We start from the raw sequence: 22548 nt of genomic DNA, 5'->3' as shown, positions 1-22548 counted from the left end.
GAAGTGAAGTGCGAACACCGGAAATCATGGAGCCAGGCAAGATGGCGTCCCCCAAGAGCACACCAAAAGATGCCCAAGTGATGGCCCAAATCTTGAAGGATATGGGGATCACAGAGTACGAACCAAGGGTCATCAACCAGATGCTGGAGTTCGCCTTCCGTTATGTCACCACGATTTTGGACGACGCCAAGATTTACTCGAGCCACGCCAAGAAACCAGCAGTGGATGCGGATGATGTGCGGCTGGCCATCCAATGCCGGGCCGACCAGTCGTTCACGGCGCCCCCGCCGAGGGACTTCCTGTTAGACATAGCCCGGCAGAAGAACCAGACCCCACTGCCGCTGATCAAGCCCTACTCGGGCCCTCGACTCCCGCCAGACCGCTACTGCTTAACGGCGCCCAACTACCGGCTGAAGTCGCTGCCCAAAAAGGTGCCCTCCGCGGCGGGCAGAATCACCGTGCCCCGACTCAGCGTAGGCGCCGTCAGCAGCAGGCCCGGCACCCCGACCCTAGGCGCGCCCTCTTCAGCGCCTGCAGTGGCCGTGGCCGCTGATGTCGCGACCCCGCTGTCCCTGGCCGGGCAGAGGTTCACCGTGCAGATCCCGGCCTCCCAGAGCCCCGCGGTCAAGGCCGCGATGCCCGCGGCGCCCTCGGTGCAGAATGTTCTGATCAACCCCTCCCTCATCGGGTCCAAGAATATCCTCATCACCACCAACATGGTGTCATCATCGTCGTCGTCTTCGTCGTCGTCCTCTTCCTCCTCCTCATCATCGCAGAGCACCCCAGCTGAGTCCTCGAATTCATTGAAAAGGAAACACGAAGAGGATGACGACTATGACAATTTGTAAAGGACAGAAGCCGGGTCTGGTATCGTATCAAAGGTAAGATTAGACTGGAGTGCCAGCTTTCCGAATCTCTGGCTGTGTCAGGTGTCCCAAAAGTCTTAACTATAGCTAGAACATACTAAATAAAGCAGGAGCGTCTCAGGCATCATAGGGTGACCCAAAAGTCTTGGTGCAGGTTTAAGTTGATAAAGCTAGAAGTCTCCTGCTGTACAGGCAACAATAATACTCCTGGGCAAGTTAGCTACTAAAGCCTAAAATTTCACTAAAATACCATATATTATAAATCACAGTAGCTGGCACTTTAAGGTTTGCAAAATGTTTCCTCACCATAATCCTAGGAGGCAGGTGCTATTATTATTCGGGTTTTACAGATGGGAAAATTGAGTCAGAGGTTAAGTGATTTACCCAAGGTAAGAGAGCTAGCAAATGTTTGAGACTGGTTTTGAACCCAGGTCTTGCTGACTCCAGGACGAGAACTCTCTACTATACTAGATAGCTAACGCTACTTCTTTAAAAATAATAATAATGGAGAGATGCTATGGCAACAGTATTCTTCCTGGTAATTTAAACTTGAATTTTCTTTATAGTAAGATCAAAAAATTTTTTGTTAGAGTGGAGTTTGAAAATATAAATTATGATTAAAGTGAGGGAAACACTTTCAATACTTAACTAGGCTTCTTAAAGCCTTTGTACCCAGTGGCCTTCAAAGATCTATTCTTAGCACTGGTTAATAGTATTTTAGGATTTTGATCAGGAAGAGACTTTAGAAATAGTCTGGTATATTCTTCTCAATTTTTAAGATGCAGAGACTGGCCCAGAGTAATAAATTGCAGGTAGAAAATAGATTAATTAAAACTGAACCTAGTAAGAGTCTGAGCCAACATATTAACATATTAATTCCCAAACATGGGGAAAATTCTTGATTCTACCAAATTCACAGAATCTTTGTCAGAATTGAAATAATAATAATAATTAAAATAGTGATCAGCATTTGTGTAGCTTTTTAAGTTTGCACAGCCTTTTATGTATACTATCTTATTTGATCCTCTCAGCACTATGACATGGGTACTATTATTCCCATTTTATAGATGAGACTGACCAGGGTTAATTGACTTCCTTGGGGTCACAGCTAAGTGTCTAAGGCAGGATTTTATTTGTATACAACACCTAGGAGCCTGACTTGAAGGGAACCTCAGTGGCCAGATAGTCCAACCTACTTCCAAAAAGGATTCTCCACTGTAACATTAAAAAGTAACATAAAAGTGATTTTCCAGCCTTTTTTTTAAGACTTTTTTTCTGTCTTAGAATTGATACTAAAGCACAAGAACAGTAAAGGCTAGGCAATTAGGTTGAAGTGATTGGCCCAGGGTCACACAGCTAGGAAGTGTCTGAGCCAGCTTTGAATGCAGGTCCTCCGGCTCCAGGCCTGGCATTCTATCCACTGTGCTACCTAGGCCCCTGTCCAGCCTCTTCTTCCAAATACTTCCTTCCCCCATTCCCACTCTAACTTCCACCCATTGCTCCTGGTTCTGGCCCCTGGGTATAAACAGAAAAAGCTAATCTGTCTTTCAAGTGATATTCTTCCAACATTTGAACTTGGCTATCATGTACCATTCTCTCTCCTTTTCTTCTCTTCTCCAGGATAACCATTTCCAGTTCCTTCAGTTATCCTCATATGACATAGACTCAAGACCCTTCACCAACATGCTTGCTCTTTGGAAGACCTCCTGCTTATCAATACCCTTCCTAAACTGTGGTGCCATGGAGAAACCAGCTTCCAGCAGAATTCTTGATATTATTGATGCTCCCTGAAATGTTGTTTCCTTTGGAAAATAAGTATTTCATTTCTTTTGCTTATTTGAAAAAAAACAAGTATTCCTCTTCTCAGAACTAGATCCCTATCTTGCTGTTGCCAATGTCACGAATCTCATCCAAATGAATGTCTTCAAATAGCCTTTTTCACAGGTAACCACATCATGCTCTGGATGGATACAAAATTATAGCAGCCCAGTTTTCAGAGAGAAGCTTTGTGGTGGCATGGAGATGACCCTTGGTTTTTTTTTTGTTTGTTTGTTTGTTTGTTTTTTTACCTCTTCTGTCTTGGAATCAATTCCAAGATTGATTCCAAGACAGAAGAGTAGTAATGCCTAGGCAACTGGGGTTAAATTGCTTGCCCATAGTCATCCAGCTAGGAAGTATCTGAGGATAGATTTGAATCCAAGACCTCCCTACTCTAGGCCTGGTTGTATATCTGAGCTACTTGGCTGCCCAATCTTTTTTTTTTTTAAGGCAAATAAACAAATTCTGGCAGTCCTTCCAACCTGGAAAGGCTTCAAATATGTCCTCAGAGATAAACTATCCCCCTGTCTGAGGACCAGCCCAGCTAAGTCAAAAGATCATCCTAAATTTATAAAATGACCCTCTGCCCTGGGCAGCAGACATAATTTCCTTGGTTATGGTGACAGAATGGTAGGAAAGGGAGACTTTTAAGAATCAGTTCTTACACTGTCTAGACAATTTAACTGTTGTTTAGGTCTGCGATCTTTGTTTACCAACCGATAATATTGGAGGAACTGAGATATCCCAGAGCACATTGTCATTACAGAGAAACCAGAAGACGTGAAGCTATTAAGTGGAAGGCTGGTTTCCAGCTTCTCAGAGTGGGGTGTGTTTCATCATGTGCCCAAAGGCAACAAGGAAAGTAGTTATTCTGTGGGATGTAACCTTAGAAATTTTGTCTCTTCCTCCCCCAACTTGGGAGAGAAGTCACTGTAGGTTCAGAATCTAAATTTAGACCTAAAGGAAAAGTGGATTGTTAAAAGCTATAAAACTGCACATATCTTGTGATCAAGTGATTCCACAATAAAGAATATATTCCAAGGAAATAACTGGGAAAAAAAAGTTCTTTTACATAAGTGGTTATAGCACTGTTTATAAAATTGGAAACAGCCCCAATAAGCAAGAATAGGGGAATGGCTCAATAACCTGTGGATACTAATATACTAGTAGTTTGTATTTAGATAGCACTTTATAGAGCACTTTCTTCACAGCCTAGTGACAAAGGAAGTTTACTGTTACTCCATTTTCCAGATGATGAAACAGGTTTAGATATGTTGAGTGGTCATACTGTTGGTAAATGTCAGATGTGGGACTTCACAATTTTTTGGCTTTACATCCAATGTTCATTCCACTATGTGATGATTATGAACTATGTACATTATATTGAAACACGCAAATAGTGTATGTGAAATCATGTTAAGAAATAGACAAAAACAAAATACACAATGATTACAACTCTTCAAAAATGTACATGGATTTACACAGGTGGGAAGGAAATATGGAGGGATGAAAATTGCATGTTCATTCTCTTCTGTAATGTTGCTTAAGTTCCTAATAAAAAAAAAGTTACAAGAATTTTAGTGAAATCTACCTTGCTTTATGCCTTTTCCCTTTCCATTTACACATATATAAAAACTCGTAATGACTGGCCAAAATCCAGAAATTTAAAAGTTGATAATAAGGAAGTCACCAAAGGCCCCCAAGCAGCTTCTTTACCATTCCTGTTTAGAAACACTTGCCAAAATCACATCCCTGATAGAAGGCCTAAGAGAAAGGGCTCCCTGGGAATGGAAATATTAAAGGTAGAGATAAATCCAGGACCCAGGATTGTTTCCTCTTAAGCCTATGATACAACCCAAAAGAGACAAGGCCTTTTATAGAAAATGGTTTTCAGACCCCCTCCCCCCCATTCATCTTTTTCACAGAGACATTACCTGTCATGTCTTCATCATTCGAGTCATCCTAGAAAAGAACAGAACCTAATGTTAGGTCAGGGAAGAGAAAAGGCATTTGTAGTTATATAATCAAATGGGGAGGGAAGGAAAAAGGCCCTGCTAGGAAAACCTATGGAAGGAAGGGGAAACCCCATCCAAGCAGCTTTTTCTGCTCTCTAGAAAGAAATTGGGACTTCAGGAGGCAGGCTTTGCTCTAAGGGCTTTAACCAGAAAGAACCAATTTCACTGATTAGAGTCTCATGAGTGAAGCTGTTTAACAGTTGCTCTTACATCTAGGTCATCCATGGCAGGTGGAGGTCCCTTTGTACTGGCCTTCTTCAGGAGCTGGAGAAGAGACAGAGTCAGAGAGAGAAAGGATGGGATGATGTCTAGATGTCACTGATCAAAGAGAGCCAGCAAACCCCAGGGTGTTACATGAGGCCAAACCCCACATAACAGCAATGACAAGAAGAGGTATAAACTCCAGGACATCCATGGGACTCTGCATCTTACCTCTGCATAATGTTCCACTTGAGCTAGCTCTACCTCTTCATCCCCTTCCCAGTCTCTCCAGTTATCAAAGTCCACAGATAGCCACACTGGCTACAAGAGGAAAGAAAACACAAAGTCACTTAAATGAGCATTTATTAAGAATCTGCTAAGTAGCAGGCAATCTGAGAGGTCCTGAGGAATCGACTTCTCCCCACCCCCCCAAAAAAATTGTGCAAGAGGCTTGTGTTCCATCATAAGAAATGGCACATACATATAAGTAAATACAAAACATATAAAAAGTAAATGCTCCTTTGCAGAGGTTGGAAACTGGACCTGGAACATTACATATTTTGTCAGATTTGGCTGATGGGTTGGTTAGTTTTGCTGAATTACTTTTTTCTTTTATTCTTTGTTATAAGGGATAACTGAAGAAAGGAAGAGATATTTGGAAATGAAGATGTTAAAGAACAGATGAATTCAATTTTTTTAAAAGAAAACACATGGTAATTTCCAGGAGAAAGAATAATAAGAATATTAGAGAAGGTTTCATGAAGATGGCCCTTGAACTGAGTTTTGAAAAAAGCTAAGGATTTTAAGAGACCAAGGTGAGGGGAAAGTTCATTCTACACACAGAACAATCTGTACAAAGTCATGTTGATGATAGGAGGAAGTCATAGTTATAGGAGCAACATTGACCCATTTCAGGCTAGGTTTGTTTTTTCTTAAAAAGGTATTGAGGGAGGCAGCTAAGTAGCTCAGTGGATAGAGAGCCAGACCTGAAGAGGAAGTCCTTGGTTCAAATCTGACCTCAGATACTTCCTACCTGAGTGACTGGGCAAGTCACTTAACCCCAGTTGCCTAGAGCCCAGAGCCCTTACTGCTTTTCTGCCCTTGAACCAATATGTGGTATTGATTCTAAGACAGAAGGTAAGGTTTATTTTTTTTTTAAGTATTATGGCTGAGGGAGGATTTGGAACTCAGAAGTTTTGTAAATGGATGTTTAAAAATTTTTTACATGTAATTAGGAAATATTTAACAAAATAAAAATATTTCCTTAAAGAGGTATTGAAATCATCCTAGAACTGTAATTGGTCCAGAGAAGTAAGACTCAAACCATCGAGGTAGGTGGCTGGTAACTCAAATATATAAAGAATTTAGAGGTCTTCCCTCAGGCAAGACATCTGGTATTGCCACCATTGCAAATGGTGGACTTAGGGAATACTCAAACTGAATCAAAGCAGTACCCTTGCTGAATATCCTTTCCATACTGGACTAAGTGAACTTTCTCTTCTTAACTGTTAGATGAACTATAAAGTGTCTCATTTCCCTCCAATCTAGAATATGAATCAGTAGGCCAGACCTAATTCAGGCTAGTCAAAGGCTGCAGAGGTCAAGAAGGATGAGGACTGAATAAAAGGCCACCGGATTTATCACTAAAGAGATCATTGGTAACTATTGAGAACACTGATAGCAAAGCATTAAGAAGTAAGATGTGTTGAAAAAAAAAATGAATATGATGAATTCAGAGAAGCATGGAAAGGCATTCTCTGATGCAAAGTGAAGCCAGAAGAGCCAGGAAAGCAATATATATGATGACTACATGAATATCAGTAGCCACAAAAGAATCTAGCAAAATTATAATGAGCAAACTTGGCCTCAAAAATTTATAAGAAGATACATCCCTATCCTTGCTCCTATACTAGAGGGAGAGGAAGGTTTGAGGGGACTGAAAGTACAGTGATGTGAAACATTGTTTCACATATTTTCACATAATCTCATATTTTTTCCTATGAATACATTTTGCTGATTTTTTTGCTTTTTTTTCTTGTTTTGAATTTGTCTTTTATAAAGAATGGATCTCTGTTAAAAGGAAGAAGTTGAGATAGAAGGGGAAGTCTAGGCTATGTTAAAAGATATCAATACATTTTTTTTAAACAGGACAATAAATTGATGCAAGTTTTTGACAAACATTTTCTGGTGTATGGCTGTGAACTAGAAGAGAGACAGGATGTTTTTGTTTTGTTTTGTTTTGTTTAGGGAAGGGGGAGACAATGGCTTCAGGGAAGGAGACAGCAAAGAATATGGGGTGGAGGATGATTATGGAGGTAGTTGCCTGAAGGAGTGTATGGATGTGTAGGAAGTAGTGAAGGGGATGGAATCTAGAGTATAAGTGAAGGGGTTGGCCTTATGGAGGAGAAAGGCCACTTTTTCAGAGACTAAAGAAGAAAAATAATGGGTGATGAATCAAGATGTTTTGAGATACCAAGAAGAGGAGAACAGGGAGCTAAGAGTATGAGACTGAGATATCATCTGTTGAGAGGAGGATATAGGGGTAATGTGGAAGACTTGGGTTGCACTTTGGAATAGCTATTGTGGAAAATGTATTAAGAGCAAGTGGTGTATGGAGGGGGACAGCTGATGGCTCAATGGATTGAGAGCCAGGCCTAGAGACAGGAGGTCCTGGGTTCCAACTTGGCCTCAGATACTTCCCAGCTGTGTGACCCTGGGCAAGTCACTTAATTTTCTTTGCCTAGCCCTTACTGCTCTTCTGCCTTAGAACTAATATACAGTATTGATTCTAAGATGGAAGGTAAGGGTTTTTTTTTAATTGATACTAAGACAGAAGGTTAAGGGATTGTTGTTGTTGTTGTTGATTTTTATGTTGAGGCAATACTCTGTATTGGCTCCAAGGCAGAAGAGTGGTAAGGGCTAGGCAATGGGGGTGAAGTGACTTGCCCAGGGTCATACAGCTGGGAAGTGTCTGAGGTCAAATTTGAACCCAGGACCTCCTGTCTCTAGGTCTGAGATTGTTGTTGCTTTTTAAGAGCAAATTAAGAGAAAAAAATGTAAATTGGGGAAGTTCCCTTCATATAGTCTACAAGATCATCAGTCACATTTATTGAGCACATAGCAAGGGCTTGCACTAGGCATGTCTCTCTCTAAATAAATATATATGTATATATATATATATGTATATATATATACACACACACATATATATATATACACACACATACATATTTTATATATATATATATATTTTTTTTTAATTTCTTCAAAGATGTGTAAGCTCTGGTCTCTGCCCCCAACAAGTTTATGGTCTACTAGGGAAGATAAAGCACACGCACACGCACACGCACATGCACATGCACACTCACAAAGAGAGTACAGACACTACAAACTCCCTCAGATGAGGCCTTCAAGGCTGAGGAGCCTGGAGTTCTGGTCCTGATTCTCAGCCTGGAAATCAACTCCTGCACTCTCACCTCCAGGGCTCCTCAAGCCTATTCCATAGCAGCTCTGTCCTCTTCTCTCACTCTCCTGTCTGTGCCTTCACCATCTCTAGCCTAGATCAGCAGCTTCCTCTGCCTCTCTCTCTCCCTCCTCCCATCGAGGCTCCACACCTGCCAAACTGATACTCCCCCATCGTGGGACCTGTATTAGCTATGTGACCCTCAGCAAGTTAATTCCTGTCTAAATGAGGGGTGATAATAGCATCTACCTCCCAGGGTTGTGAGGGCCAAGTGAAATATCAACAAAGTACTTAGCACAGTGCTTGGCACTTAGTAGGTGGTTAGAAAATGCTTCCTCTTTTTCCTTCTTTTTCTATAGGTAGAACCATGTCACTCCCCTGCTCAATAAACTCCAGTGGCTCCCAGTTAGGTACAGGAGCAAATACAAAGTGTTTAGCATTGAAAGCCCTTCATAACCCAGTTTCCTCCGGTCTTTTCAGTGTTCTTGTATCTTATTCTTCAACATTACTCTCTAGTGGCCTGCACAACTCACTTCATCCCCATTGCCTGGCCCTTGCGGATCTGCTTTGGAACGGATACTGGGTATTGATTCTAAGGCAAAAGGGGGGGGTTTGGGGGGGGGAGCACACGTCCTCCCAGCAGCTGCTCCACAACTACGCCTGGCTCTCTGCCCCCTGTGCTATCCAGCTGCTCTTGCCTATTTAGTTTTGAGTCTTTGTGTTCTGTGCTGTACTAAAGGCTTCTGGAAGGAACTAGAGGCACTAAAGGGATCTCTGCGTGCTTGGAGCTCGCTGCCGCTCACCTTCACGTCTTCCTTGGTGAGCCGGGGCCAGGCTACCTTCTCCTTCCACTTTCTCACGAAGCAAGTGATGGAGCGGCTGGAGCGTTTATCCTGCGAGTCCTGGGGCCAGGCAGAGGACCCGAGTCAGGAGACTTGGGGGGCTGCACGCGTGGGACCCCACCGCCGCCCCTTCTGTCATTCTCCCCAGCCCCGCCTACCTTGGAGTTCACCTTGGCGTAGAACTCGATCTCGTTGTACATCTCCACCCCATCTGCGTTCTTGCAGCTGCGGAGACACGGGGAACGGGAGGGGGAGGGGCTGGGGAATGGGGGCCAAGTGGCCGTGGGAGATGCGCTGGCGCAAGAGCAGGGATGGCCATTACCTGAAAACAATACGGTGGTCCTCCAGAAGCACGTGGACGTCGGTGCTGTCCTCTACACAGAACTCCATGAACACATACTTGGGACGGTCATACCACAATGTCCGGGCGTGCTGTCTGGGGAGGAGGTGGCAGGGGAAGGGGCTGGGTCAGTCATGAAGCGGGGCTATGGGGGAGACCTGACTCCTGCCACCCGGAAAGAAGAGCAGATGAGAGACGACGGTGAAAAGTCCCGGAAACACAGATTTCAGCTTCTGGCTAAACCACTCACTCTCCGACTCCCACATTCTGATCTGGGGGGCCTTGGGCTCAGTGAAACCAGACTAACTCGAGGTGCCAAGTCCTGGGATTCTGGGCTCCCCGGGGACACGGGAAGAGAACCTGGCCAGCCGGGCAGAGGACACTCACCGGGCCATGGCGCTTCTGGCCGTCTGTTTAGGGCAGCTGAGTGCAGCCCCTTCCCCCTCTCCCCAGCTATCTTTAGAGCCAGGTGCCGCCCCCAACAGCTGCTGCTCCTTATAAGGGCAGGCAAGGAAGCAAGGGACTTTAGGGTCCAGCCCCCTAGGGGGTAAGGGTTTTAGTTGTGGAGGAGAGAGGTAATCTGCCCATCCAGAAGGCCATAGCCACCTGCAGAACACTACGGCTCTCTCCCGACCCCTACCATGCAGCTCCATCCTGAATCTAGGTGACTAGCTTTGATTTTCTAAAATACAAAAAAATAATTTTTTAAAAACCCTTACCTTCCGTCTTGGAGTCAATACCGTGTATGGGCTCCAAGGCAGAAGAGTGGTAAGGGCTAGGCGATGGGGGTCAAGTGACTTGCCCAGGGTCACACAGCTGGGAAGTGTCTGAGGCCAGATTAAGATACAAATTTTATTTTGTTTTAACTTCACCTACATTTCTCATAGTTTTACTTCTTTCCTCCCCTTCCAAGAGAGGGAGTCCTAATAATGATTTTTAAAAGGAAGGGGAAAAAGGTTCCACAATTTAATCACTTTACATTTTTTAAAAAATATAATGTTATGTGCACTACCATTATATACACCCATGAGCACCCCTACTGCAAAGAATGTGGGAGGGGTGAGAGGTGTCCTCATTTTTTTTTCTTTAAGAGCATATTATGCACACTCTAGAAAAAGGAAAGAAAGGAAGGAAGGAAGGAAGGAAGGAAGGAAGGAAGGAAGGAAGGAAGGAAGGAAGGAAAAAACCTATTTGTGATAACTCAAGGCTTTTAGCATAGATTTAGGGCTAGAAGAACACATAACTGAGAATCCCACAAAAGACAGTTCCTAAATTGAGCCTTAAAGGAAGGAGGCAAAAGATTCTAAGGTTTTTACATTCCAGGTTTTGGGAAGTCTATGCAAAGGCTCAGAGGTGGTATATGGAATGTAGAGTTAGGACCTCTTCGAAAAGGTCAGTGTGGGTAGTAAAAGAAGGTCAGGTAGTGTGAAGTATGTCTGCAAAAAGGGTCCCGAGAACTGCCCCATCGGTGCAATTCACAGCCCAACTTCTCCAGAAGGTCGACCTTCTGTACCCGATTTTGGAAAGAACGCCCCGTCCCGATGACGCCACATGCCCAGGCTCCGCCCACTACCCGTGGACTCTTGCGTGCACGGTTGCCATGGCAGTGAGGGGGCGCGGTTGACAGGCCGTGTTTCCGGGAAGATGGCGGCTGTGGAGAGGATGGCTGCCGCTGAGGCAGCTGGAGCGGTAGCCGCGGAGCTCAAGGCCGAGGCTGAAGGAGAGGAGGCGGAGGCTGCACCGCCGCCCTACGAGGCGGTGAGGTGGGGGCCGGTAGGCGCTGTGGCTGAGGCGCAGGCGGTGCTGTGCGAGGAGGAAGACGGCTCGGAGGGGTGCGTGGGTCCTGGCCCCGCCTCGCCCCCTGAGTCCCCGGGCCGGGCTCTGCGGCGACTTCGGGCAGAGCGGCGGCGGCTGGACTCGGCGCTGCTCGCGTTGTCCTCACACTTCGCCCAGGTTCAGTTCCGTCTGCGGCAGGTGGTGCGTGGGGCCCCGGCGGAGCAGCAGCGCCTGCTGCGAGAGCTCGAGGACTTCGCCTTTCGCGGCTGCCCGCACGTGCTAGGCTGGGGTGCCCCCGGGGACACCACCACCGACGAGGTTGACGGAGACCGACCCCGCGAGGGCCCGCCAGGGCTGCGGCCCAACGAGCCGGTGAGGCCCTCCCGCGGGCTGGGAGGTGGGTTGGGAAGCCGATGCTGGTAGACGATGGAGAAAGACACCGGTATGCCTGGAGGTGGCTCTGCTGAAGGCCTGGCTATGGGACAGTGGGCAAGTTAGTGGGGGACCAGGAGGGCGAGAGATCTGAGTGCATGCAGGTGACCCTGCCGAGACAGGCCTGGCAGCAGGAGAGGGCCATGTACCTGGAGGCGCCAAGCTGAAAGGGAACAGCCCCTGGCAGCTTAATGGGAGTGGGAGCCCCCCAAGATGGAGGCTCCTGGAATGAGACCCGTATACCTGGAGGCCACATTGCCATAGAGAACTGGTCTGTCAGTCGAAGATTTAGCTTCCAGTCTCTTCTGCTAACCTTAGGAATCCCATAAGATACATTTTTGCATCTTGAAGGGATCTTAGATGCCATCTAGCACAAACCCCTCCCTTTACAGATGAGGAAGCTGAGATGTGCCCAGGATCTCCTGAATCCAGTACCATTCCACTCAGCCTCTCTGTGCCTCAGGAGCCTCAGGCAACTCCCTGCCCTTGTCTAGTGAGTCATAGGCATTTGGATTTACCTTGGTTCAGAGAACCCACACACCTGCAGTTGTCCAGACTGATGAAATCCTGAGAGCGGGAAGGCAGGGAACAAAACATTGAAAAGTGTTGGAGGGGGAAGCACAGTATAGTGGAAGGATTACTGCACTGGGACCTGGAAAGAGCTGGGTTTTGTCCCAGCCCTGCTGCTAATTAGCTGCTCCCTTGGGCAGGGCTCCTTACCTTTCTGGGCTTGTTCTCATCCCTAACATGAAGGGGGCACATTAGAATCTTTAAAGGCCTCTAGTTCTTTCTGATTCTGTGAATCTTGTGACTTGGTCAGGCAAGCCTGCTGATCTCATCCCTCCAAAAGTGTTGGTTACCCTCCAAGCCAATTTGACCTTGACTTGATGCAAAGAGAAAATTATAAAAGCTTTGGAGTAACAGTCCATGGGATCAGGATGAGGGCTGCCATGACTTCCTAGAAAGATTTGGAAGACATTTAATCCTAAACTCTGTCTCTGGGTTAACATTTTATGTAAAGTGATCTGACTACCAAAATTCAAATCCTGACTGAATGTTTCAGGCATTTTTATCCTCCCTCTCCCTTCTCCTGATACATATATAAGCATTCACAGCATAAGTTGAAGTCCTATTGGTTAACAATTAGTTAATTCCTGTAATAATCTAACCTTGTGTTCTTTACCACAGGAAATTTCCTTTCTAGGTTGACTCTGGGATGGCCCAGATGTACACATCTTGATATGTTGAGGGCTCTGTATCTCTTAGACATTTTTTTAGTTTGCTGGTAAGTCACATACACACTTCCACATATGGCTTCCTTCCCACCAGAAAGTGAAGTCCTGGAAGCTTCTTATCAGCAAGGAATGTTGACCTACTTCTTTTAATCTGAAATATGCCCATTTTAATCCCTCCTCTTTGCTCTCCTACTCTCCCTTTCTTCAAAGCCTCTAGAGGAAAAAGGGCCAAATGAAGCCATTCTCTCCTCTCACTCAGGCTTGTTTGGCTGCAGTCAATCAATGCAGACATACTCTAAGAAGGCCTTCCTGGAATAAAATTGGTTACTGTGATCAGACCACTTGTTCCAGGGGCATTAGCACCAAATGTCCCACTTGCATTTGATACAGTTTTTTGTACTTTTTTGTATTGTACTTTAAAAACAAAGAGAACTTTAAAAAATCGACACTCTATCACTACCATGCAGTTTCTCAAATCCTTTAAGTGGCTTTGAGCTTGTGAACAAGGTAGCTTATAAAATAAAAATGGGAAGGCCAATGGACAGAGCCAGAGAACCTGTGATTGAAACTCTGCCTTTGCCACTTGGGTCTCTTCACCTTGCTGGACTTGAGTTTCCTTATATATTAAATTGGCTAGATGATCTCTGAGCTTCCTTTCCAGCTCTGAATATGTGATCATGAGACCTGGTGGTAGAGAGTGCATTTTTGCTTTACAAGATATTATTTAGAATTCTTTTTACAAGAGTTTCCTATGTCTTCATATTAGTGGTGGAGAGGACTCATCATTGTTTTCTGCCTTGCCACATTTTTCTAATGTTCATTATAACTTATTCTCTGGTTAACTTTGTCATGTTGATCCCTGTTCCAGTAAATGCCATATTGTTCTTGCCCTATAGGAGACAGTTTTCTTCAAACTGTCCTACAGACTCTTTTTGTTTTGTTTTTTTGTCTTTATCTTCAAAGAGTTAGGACACTTTGAAAAAGAAACTTCCCCCTTCTCTCCTGTGACTGGTTAGACAACTTTTCATGGCCAGGGTTCAAGACTAACAGAAATTTGTGGTCATGTTTACAGTTAACATTGCTGTGATTCCCGTAGGCTGTGGTCACTATTTCTAGAGAAGAGGAAATTACAGCATTTTATTTAGAGCAAAGTAAAAGTAAATACAGTGTTTATAAAAATCATGACAAAACCATTAATTACTGTTTTTACCTTTGTTCTTTCTCATGCCTTACAACTACAGGGATTGGTAAGTGTCACTTTAAGGCTAAATCATATATCCATATGACAAAAAAAACAAAGACTTAGATTTCTAATTTTCATGTGTTTTTGAAAACATATATAGCTTTCTTATTAAAGGAAAACAAGGAAGATTTGTTGCCCTTCAGAATAAGGCTGAAAAGTCTTAATTGTGTGTGTGTTTTTTTTAAGTAATTCCAGTTAAATTAGAAGCTAAAAGTGGGGGTCTGTGTAGACAACATATAGTTGGATGAATACTGGATAAATTGGAGAAAATATTAGAGGAAAGATACTAAAATTAAGGAAGACTTAGAAAAGCTTACAGCAAAAGGGTAGTTTAAAAAAAAGCCACAGAGTTTAGAAGAATGGAAGAGGTGGTGACAGAATATCGGTGTATCTGCTGATATGTATTTTTCTGTTATTTCCCTCAAAGAAATACAGTAATTTCATTCTGACTCAGGATGGGCCATTAATGCCATAACTACCCATTGCCACATCTAAACAGGAATGACCTTGTATTCTTTCCTCCTCCCCAAGACAGAAGTTGATGGGAGTTGGAAGGGGAACAGCCCAGGAACTAAACAAGGGGGAGAACAGGGTCATTTCTCCTGAAAAGGTTTGTGGAGGGAAAAGGAACAAATAATGTACCACCCCAGATGCTTGTGCCAGTCCTAAAGTGACTGACTGGATTATAGTTTGACTAGGATGAGATGCCTGTGCTGTTAACTCAATTTTTTCCTTTGGCATTTTAAAAATTTTCTTTTAGTTCCTGAGAAAATTCCTTTAGAAATATCAGACCTTTCAGGACAATTCTGTAGGATTTATTATAAAGAATGCTATCCACCTCCAGAAAAAGAAATGTGGGAGTCAGAATTCAGATCAACACATACTATTTTTCACTTTACTTTATTTAGATTTTTATTTGGGAGTTTTGATTTTATTTGAGCTTTCTCTTACAACAATGAACAACATGGAAATGAGTTTTGCATGATAATACATATATAATCCAAATCAAATTGCTTACCAGCTCCCAGAAGGGGGAGGGAGGGAGACAATTTGGATCTTATAACTTCAGAAAACTTATGTGGAAAATTATTACATGTAATTGGTAAAAATAAAATATCTTTTTTTTAAAATAATTTCAAAACTTTTATTAGTTAGATATGGAAAAAACAGAGGGAAGGTTTGTATATTCATCCAAGATTTTGAAATATGGTTAAAATGTCTTTTAAAAAATGAAAGGCACTTCTAGTTAGAGGATAAAGCCAGATTAAAGAACTTCTGCCTACAAATGAAATACAATAAAATTTGGTTATATTAAGCCCAAGAGAAGAAATACAGTTGTCCCTGCTATAGCCCAGTTCACTTATCGCAGCTTCACTATGTCATGGATTCTTTGTATTTTATATATATATGTATATAATATATATATATATATATATATATATATATATATATATATAATATATCATATATATATGATTCTATATCATGGACTTACACTTATCGTGGCACATATAGGCTGATAGAATGAAAGGTGACCAGCCACAACACTGTGTTCTGTATCCTGGGCACTGATTGACTCAATGACTGTAGATTAATAAGAGTGTGGAAAAGGTTTATAGGAAAGTGGGAAGGGTTTGTAAAACCTTAAAATAGATATAAATAATAAAATAAATATAATACCACTACTTCGAGGATCTTCACTTATTGCTGGGTTCTCTGGAATGTAACCCCAAGATAGGTGAGGGATCACTAATCAAATTTTAGCTAGGATGAATAAAGGACTGAGGAATGGTTCTTACTCTTCCCTAGAAAACTAGGATAAACAGTGCATAAACCTCTAGAAACTAGGTGTGGTGGCAGCCATTAGAAGTGATAAGGAATCAAGTTAGAACCTTTTTCCTTACTAGCCTGTTACTATTTTCCCCCCAAGCATCCCAGAGGTGTGAATATGAACTAGAAAGCACACAAATGATAACATTGCCTGAGGAAATTATGGAGAGGATAATCATTCCCTAGACCCAGGAAGCCTTGGCAGAGATCCAACTAGTTAGTTTAGCCCCAACAATCCAGTTTGAATGAAGCAATTCTAATAAAAGACTCCATGTCTCTAGACTCCTACCACAGAGAGGACACTCGGGCTCCCCTGCATCAGTCCTTTTCCTATTCAACATAAGAATATTTCTCATTTTAGAGCGAACAGGAAAAGCAGGAGCGTGTAGAAGCCCAGAGAGAGAAGCAGCGTGAGCTCATCATTCAGCTCAAGACCCAGCTAGATGATCTGGAAACCTTTGCCTACCAGGAGGGCAGCTATGATTCCCTGCCACAGTCAATGGTTTTGGAAAGACAGCGGGTAAGTATATCCTGGCATCCTGGGTATTCCTCTAGCAGTGACCCTGATTGACATGTTAAGTCCCCCTCCACCCTACCAAGCTTATCTGGCATTGTTTTGACTGTCTCTTTTATGTGATTCTAATCCCAGAGGAATTTGGGGCTTTATTTGGAACTTGTGGTTTTTACATTGATTAACAAAATTCTGCAGTATAATGACTTTTTTTTTTGGATAAATGTTTTTACTTGAAAATTAGAATATGCCTACATCACCTGTGACACTCTTAAAATCCTAAATTGTGTTTCTCCCCAGAATTCTTTTGGGTTACTTTCCTTTCCCCATTACCAGTTGGTTAGGGAGAGAACAGATTTTGTTATAGCTTTAGTTTAAGCACTATAGACATAAATTTGCTGTATTCTTTTATACATACACACATGTTCATAGAACTCTAGTTCAAACTATATAATATGTGAGTATGTAATATCATTTAGCAGGTTTATCTTCCTATCTATATCTTCTTTAAGGTACTACTGTATTAAAATATTTTGTAACTTAACATGCATTTATATTTTCATTTGCACACACATGGGAAATAGTAATTTTCTCTCAGAATACTCCTGCTCCAGAAATATGATATGGGTTGATCACACTAGGGCTACACAACTGACCCAAAGTTTCAAAAGCCTGGAATAAATTTCTAGCAGATCCTAGAAAACACCTTAGAGGGAAGGCACTAAGATCAAAGAGGACTGGGGAAAAGCTTACAATGAAATGATAGTTTAAAAAGAAAAAGGCAGTAAGGTTTAGAAGAATAAAAGAGATAGTAAGAGGATATCTGTGTATCCACTGCTATATATTTTTCTATCAATATTTCCAGATTATTTTTTTCTCAGATTTGCCATAATATTCCTCAGTGTTAATGAATTTTTTTCCCCTCTAGTTACATGGGAAGGAGTTGGCAAGAAAATTGAAGAAATCAGAATAAGTTTATGCTGGAGCATTTGGGTAGCAGATTTCAGTCATAGATGCTGCCTAACCTGATTACTTGATGTTATAAAAAAATTTATTAGGAAAAACACGAAGAGGCAGATAACTTCTCATAGGAATATCATCTAAATGAGTGATTTTCCTAATGGAAGTAAAGGACATGTCTTGGCTTTACGATAGCATTCTAGTATATTCACATTGTTTTTTGTTTTTTAACCCTTATCTTCTGTCTTAGAATCAATACTAAGCATTGGATCTGAGGCAGAACAACAGTAAAGGCTAGGCAATGGAGGTTAAGTCACTTGCCCAGGGTCACACAGCTAGGAAGTGTTTGAGATCACATTTGAACTCAGGACCTCCCCTCTTCAAACCTGGAGCCCTATCTATTGAGCTACCTAATTGCCCCCAAAGTGTTATTGTGAAACCTCACTAGCAGCCTCATGCAAGATACATGTAGGCTTATAGAATGACCCTCTGTCAGAGAGACCACAAGAGAGAAGAGGGCTAGAGACTTTTTGGTTAATTAGCTGTAGTGTCATTTCCACTGGTCATGGACTTGTGAATGTGTATGTCTCCCCCTTGTGGAACTCCATTTCAAGTGGAAAGCGTGCCAGGCTTCCCCTGTGGTGAGCAGTCTGTCATTTGTGGCCTCATGCAGGTGATCATAGATGAACTAATAAAGAAGCTGGATATGAATCTGAATGAAGACATCAGTTCACTGTCTCCTGAAGAGCTACGGCAGCGTGTGGACGCAGCCGTGGCCCAGATAGTCAATCCTGCCCGAGTAAAGGAGCAGTTGGTGGAACAGCTAAAAACCCAGATCCGAGACCTGGAAATGTTCATTAATTTCATTCAAGGTCAGTGGGTCTGCTGAGGCAGGGGGCAAAGATCTCAGAATCACATTTCCAGTACTTGGAGCACCAGTGACCGGTTCTTATAACTTCATAAATGATCATAATAAATAAAAAATGATCCGTCCTCATCCCCAGCCCCTTCCTCAGAGAGGCTAAGTACTCTCTCCTTGTGGCTTTGTTTTCTAGATGAAGTAGGAAGCCCTTTGCAAACAGAGGGTGGACACTGTGAATGTAAGACTTCAGGGAATGGCTCCTCTAGGGTTGGTACCCGATTGCCTTCTGGAAATAAAAAAGGTGAGTGTTCTTTCATTATGTCTCCCCATCATGGGTGATATGTATCTCTTGTTGACAGGAGCCTGTTTCTTTCCCCAGTGAACCCTGAAGAGGCAAAGAAGATCCGTGATACAGGACTGCATTTAATGCGTCGAGCACTAGCTGTGCTCCAGATGTTTGCAGTGAGTCAGTTTGGTTGCACCGCTGGTCAGATCCCCCATACCCTTTGGCAAAGGGACCAGGCTGATAGGGACTATTCTCCTCTGTTGAAAAGGTTGGAGGCCTCAGTGGACAGGGTGAGACAGCTGGCTCTGAGGAACCAAATGAATGATCATGTCATCAGCAGCACCAGCCTTCAGGACATCCCCCTCGGGGGCAAAGATGAGCTAACGATGGCGGTACGAAAGGAGCTCACTGTGGCCATGCGAGACTTACTAGCCCATGGATTGTACACCTCCTCCCCAGGGATGAGTCTGGTGATGGCTCCCATTGCTTGCTTGCTCCCTTCCTTCTCTTCCACCCCCCAGACCATGCACCCATGGGAACTCTTTGTGAAATACTACAATACCAAGAATGGCCGAGCTTTTGTGGAATCCCCAGCACGAAAGCTCTCCCAGTCCTTTGCACTGCCTGTGACAGGGGGTGCCATTGTGACACCCAAACAAAGCTTGCTTAGCGCCATCCATGTAGTATTGACAGAACATGACCCCTTTAAGCGCAGCGCAGACTCAGAGTTGAAGGCTCTAGTGTGCATGGCATTGAATGAACAGCGTTTGGTGTCTTGGGTCAACCTGATCTGCAAATCTGGGGCACTCATTGAACCACACTACCAGCCTTGGAGTTACATGGCACACACTGGCTTTGAAAGTGCCCTCAATCTGCTCAGCCGCCTGAGCAGCCTCAAATTCAGCCTCCCTGTGGACCTGGCTGTCCGACAGCTCAAGAATATCAAAGACGCCTTTTGATGACAAGGCTTTTGCCCCTGACTAGTGCCTCTCCATAGGGATGAGTTACCACTTTATCATGTGAGGCTAAGGGGGTTGAAGGAAGAAGCTTCTGGGTTACAGATTATCCCTAGGCCTTGCACAGGTGGCCAGTCCTAGTGCCTCTGACGTATGTTATCCACATTTAGCACCTTAGAAATTCACACTGGAAAACCCTTGGCTGAAAATGCCCTGCCCTATTGTGTGACTGCCTGCCTGTGTCTGTCAGGATGCACATATGGACATGCATGGCCTTTCTCCCAGAGGCTTATTTGCTTTCCCAATTGCTCTATTGACCCATAGTGGCTCTTCAGAAACTTAGCGAGTCTGGGTGTATGTTAGTTCAGTGGTAATGAAAATATGGATTGGCAAAGATGTGTTTCCTCTCAGATGGGGAGAAATCAAGCCCAACATTTTGTTGCTTAAATGAGGAGCTGCTCCTTTTTTTTTTCCATTTTAGATTTGACCAATCAGCAATAAGATGAACACTTCCCCACATACATAATAGAACAGAATAAAGAATTGTACACAAACTCCTAGATATCTCTATATAGCTTGCTTTTCCTTTTAATCTTTTTGAGGCCAAAGGCAGCTAGGAAATGCATATAATATTTCATTAGAAGTCAAGAAGGCTTGAACTCAAAACTTTCCATTTACATGCTGTGTGATTCTGAGCTAGTCACTTAACCTCTCTCTGCCTCAGTTTCCTCTTCTGTAAAATGGGGATAAATAACAGCACCTATCTTCCTGGAGGTTGTTGTGAGAGTCCAATGAGAAACTGTTAAGGGCTTTGTCAGACTAAAGCACTATACAAATGTTAGTTATTTTATCATTGGGGTTGTTTTTTTTTTCCTTAAAGCAGGTTTGAGTGACCCAGGGCCAAGTTGTCTTACAACCATCGTTTCTACTTTGTACGTAAAGATGCTTTTGTGCCAGAGGTTTCCGTACTTTTCCTGTCTTCTAAGTCAGTGAATACAATAAGAAAAATTATATTCTCTCTAACCTTCTGACAGAAACTCAGACAGGGTTGTAAGGGAGTTAGCCATATGTCTCATTTATTTTTATTTTAAATGAAAGTTTGAAAGCATCTTTTCTTGCAGAGATCAGAGCCTAGTTAGTGGGCAAACATTTTGCCAGTGTGTGTGCCATAACAAATATTCTCCAGCCCTATGTGTTTTCTTCTACCTACTTGCCTTCCTTTCATCAAGACTCTTGTCATCCTTAGGGATTTGAACTCAGTATCTCAGAGGCAGTGCTGTTACTGATCTATTCTTTCAGAAGCCCTCATTCCAGGGCAAACTCCTACATCTAAAAATACAACATTCATAACCAATATCGCCTTTTCCTTAATTCAGGCGCTACTTTGATACAGCCTGTCTTTTGGAAAGAAGGAGAAACAGAACTTATACTAGCCTTTTTTCTCCCTCCAGGGAAAAATTTAGGTTGACTGAAAACAGTATACCAGTGGTGTTGATGCTCATCTGCTGATTGTTCTTAAGAGTGAAATGGAAGGAGCTGAATATCTTAATTCAAGAATATCCCTATTTAAGCTTTGGTATCTTAAGTCTGTCACTTTTTTTTTTTAAGTCAGCTTGTGGTACATGCCAGTATGTAACCCAAAGCTGTGAATGTACAACTTTCCTGACAAGCCTCTGAGGTTTAAATACTCTTTAAAAAGCTTTTGTCTTCAGTTACACATGTTCAATTGTGGGATGATCTTGTGTCTGCTGGGATAGACAGTGTGTTTTAACTTAATTTTTTCAGCAAATGTCTCATTTAAAATTATGTTGATTTTTATCCTAATTTATCCAGAGTGTGTGACAATAAATGTAAATGTTATAGATGAAACCTTTTATTGCTAACAAAATCAGAGTGTTTTGTGTAAACTTCCACAAAGTCTTTAGTGGGAATAGTGGCCTTGAAAGCTGGCATTTCCATTTCACATTTGAAAAAGTCTTCTCATTTTGAATTAGGCATTCTAATCCTGCAGCAAGCAGCTCTATCCTTCAGTAGCTCTGCCTTTTGTAGATAGAATGTCCAGATGAATAAGGCCATGTTGTACACTGGAGTAATGTTGATTAAAAATAAATTATGTTTGTGGAATCTAGGTGGCATAGTGGAGAGAGCACCAGGCCTAGAGACACAAGATCATGGGTTCACATGTGGCCTCATACACTTCTATTAGCTGTGTAACCCTGGTCAAGTCATTTAACTCCTATTCCCTAGCTCTTGCCCTTCTATCTTAGAGTTGTTATTACAACAGAGAGTAAGCAGTTTAAGAAAAACTAAATGACAAATTATGTTTCTACTCCATAAGAGGGGCCCCCAAACAGGCTTTTTTTTTTTTAATAAAACCCTTCCGTCTTAGAGTCAATACTGTGTATTGGCTCCAAGGCAGAAGAGTGGTAAGGGTTAGGCAATGGGGGTCAAGTGACTTGCCCAGGGTCACAGAGCTGGGAAGTGTCTGAGGCCATATTTGAACCTAGGACCTCCCTTAGGTCTGGCTCTCAATCCACTGAGCCACCCAGCTGCTTCCCCCCCACCCCCAACAGGCTTTCTTGGGGGGAGTCTACCACTGGCTGCCCAGATTAATTTTTCACAGCTATCACTAGGAAATAGTCACAGGACAGATTTCCCCAGTGGCCCAGGAAAGATACCATGGTATTTAGATTCTTCTCTAGCAAGACCTTTTCTACCATCCTCCCTTTCCTGCAGTCCAGTCCCTATAGTATGTATCAACTCTTAGTTTATATACACAGCTCTTGGTGACACACCAAAGAAATAGAGTACAAAAACTTTATAGAGGATTTAACATGCATTCATTCAACAAACATTAAGCATGTGTTATGTACTGTCCCAGACACAGGACAACATGTACAGATAAGGTAGGG

At 42.9% G+C, this 22548-nt stretch overlaps 3 protein-coding genes across 6 annotated transcripts; 2 read left to right on the top strand and 1 right to left on the bottom strand.

Annotated features, from left to right (window-relative positions):
• The first annotated feature begins 26 nt into the window (after positions 1 to 26).
• Positions 27 to 4259, top strand: TAF9 (TATA-box binding protein associated factor 9). Its single transcript, XM_007482150.3, has 2 exons — positions 27 to 881; positions 2487 to 4259. Exon 1 carries the CDS (start codon positions 27 to 29, stop codon positions 846 to 848), a length of 822 nt encoding a protein of 273 aa, XP_007482212.1. The 3' UTR covers positions 849 to 881; positions 2487 to 4259.
• On the bottom strand, positions 4082 to 11186 carry PTGES3L (prostaglandin E synthase 3 like). 4 transcript variants are annotated; one of them, XM_056816693.1, is made up of 8 exons: positions 11059 to 11186; positions 9528 to 9641; positions 9364 to 9430; positions 9167 to 9265; positions 5132 to 5221; positions 4910 to 4963; positions 4619 to 4646; positions 4082 to 4235 (listed from the first exon to the last, which is right to left on the bottom strand). In XM_056816693.1, exons 2-8 carry the CDS (start codon positions 9593 to 9595, stop codon positions 4228 to 4230), a joined length of 414 nt encoding a protein of 137 aa, XP_056672671.1. In that variant the 5' UTR covers positions 9596 to 9641; positions 11059 to 11186; the 3' UTR covers positions 4082 to 4227. The 4 variants fall into 4 exon arrangements, with proteins under 4 accessions (XP_056672671.1, XP_007482214.1, XP_007482213.1 ...); XM_007482152.2 differs by lacking the exon at positions 11059 to 11186 and adding an exon at positions 9933 to 10037; XM_007482151.3 differs by lacking the exon at positions 11059 to 11186 and adding an exon at positions 9933 to 10015 and having other exon boundaries at positions 9528 to 9710.
• A 3-nt stretch (positions 11187 to 11189) lies between these two features.
• RUNDC1 (RUN domain containing 1) lies at positions 11190 to 21505 on the top strand. Its single transcript, XM_001364776.5, has 5 exons — positions 11190 to 11693; positions 16423 to 16581; positions 18206 to 18404; positions 18588 to 18695; positions 18774 to 21505. The coding sequence occupies exons 1-5, from the start codon at positions 11190 to 11192 to the stop codon at positions 19637 to 19639; spliced, it is 1836 nt and encodes a 611-aa protein (XP_001364813.4). The 3' UTR covers positions 19640 to 21505.
• The last annotated feature ends 1043 nt before the right edge of the window (positions 21506 to 22548 follow it).

This window comes from Monodelphis domestica, chromosome 2, assembly GCF_027887165.1.
Source record: "Monodelphis domestica isolate mMonDom1 chromosome 2, mMonDom1.pri, whole genome shotgun sequence".
NCBI classification, from domain to species: Eukaryota; Metazoa; Chordata; class Mammalia; order Didelphimorphia; family Didelphidae; genus Monodelphis; species Monodelphis domestica.
The sequence above is the reverse complement of the archived record's forward strand: the minus strand, read 5'-3'. Positions and strand labels throughout refer to the sequence as shown.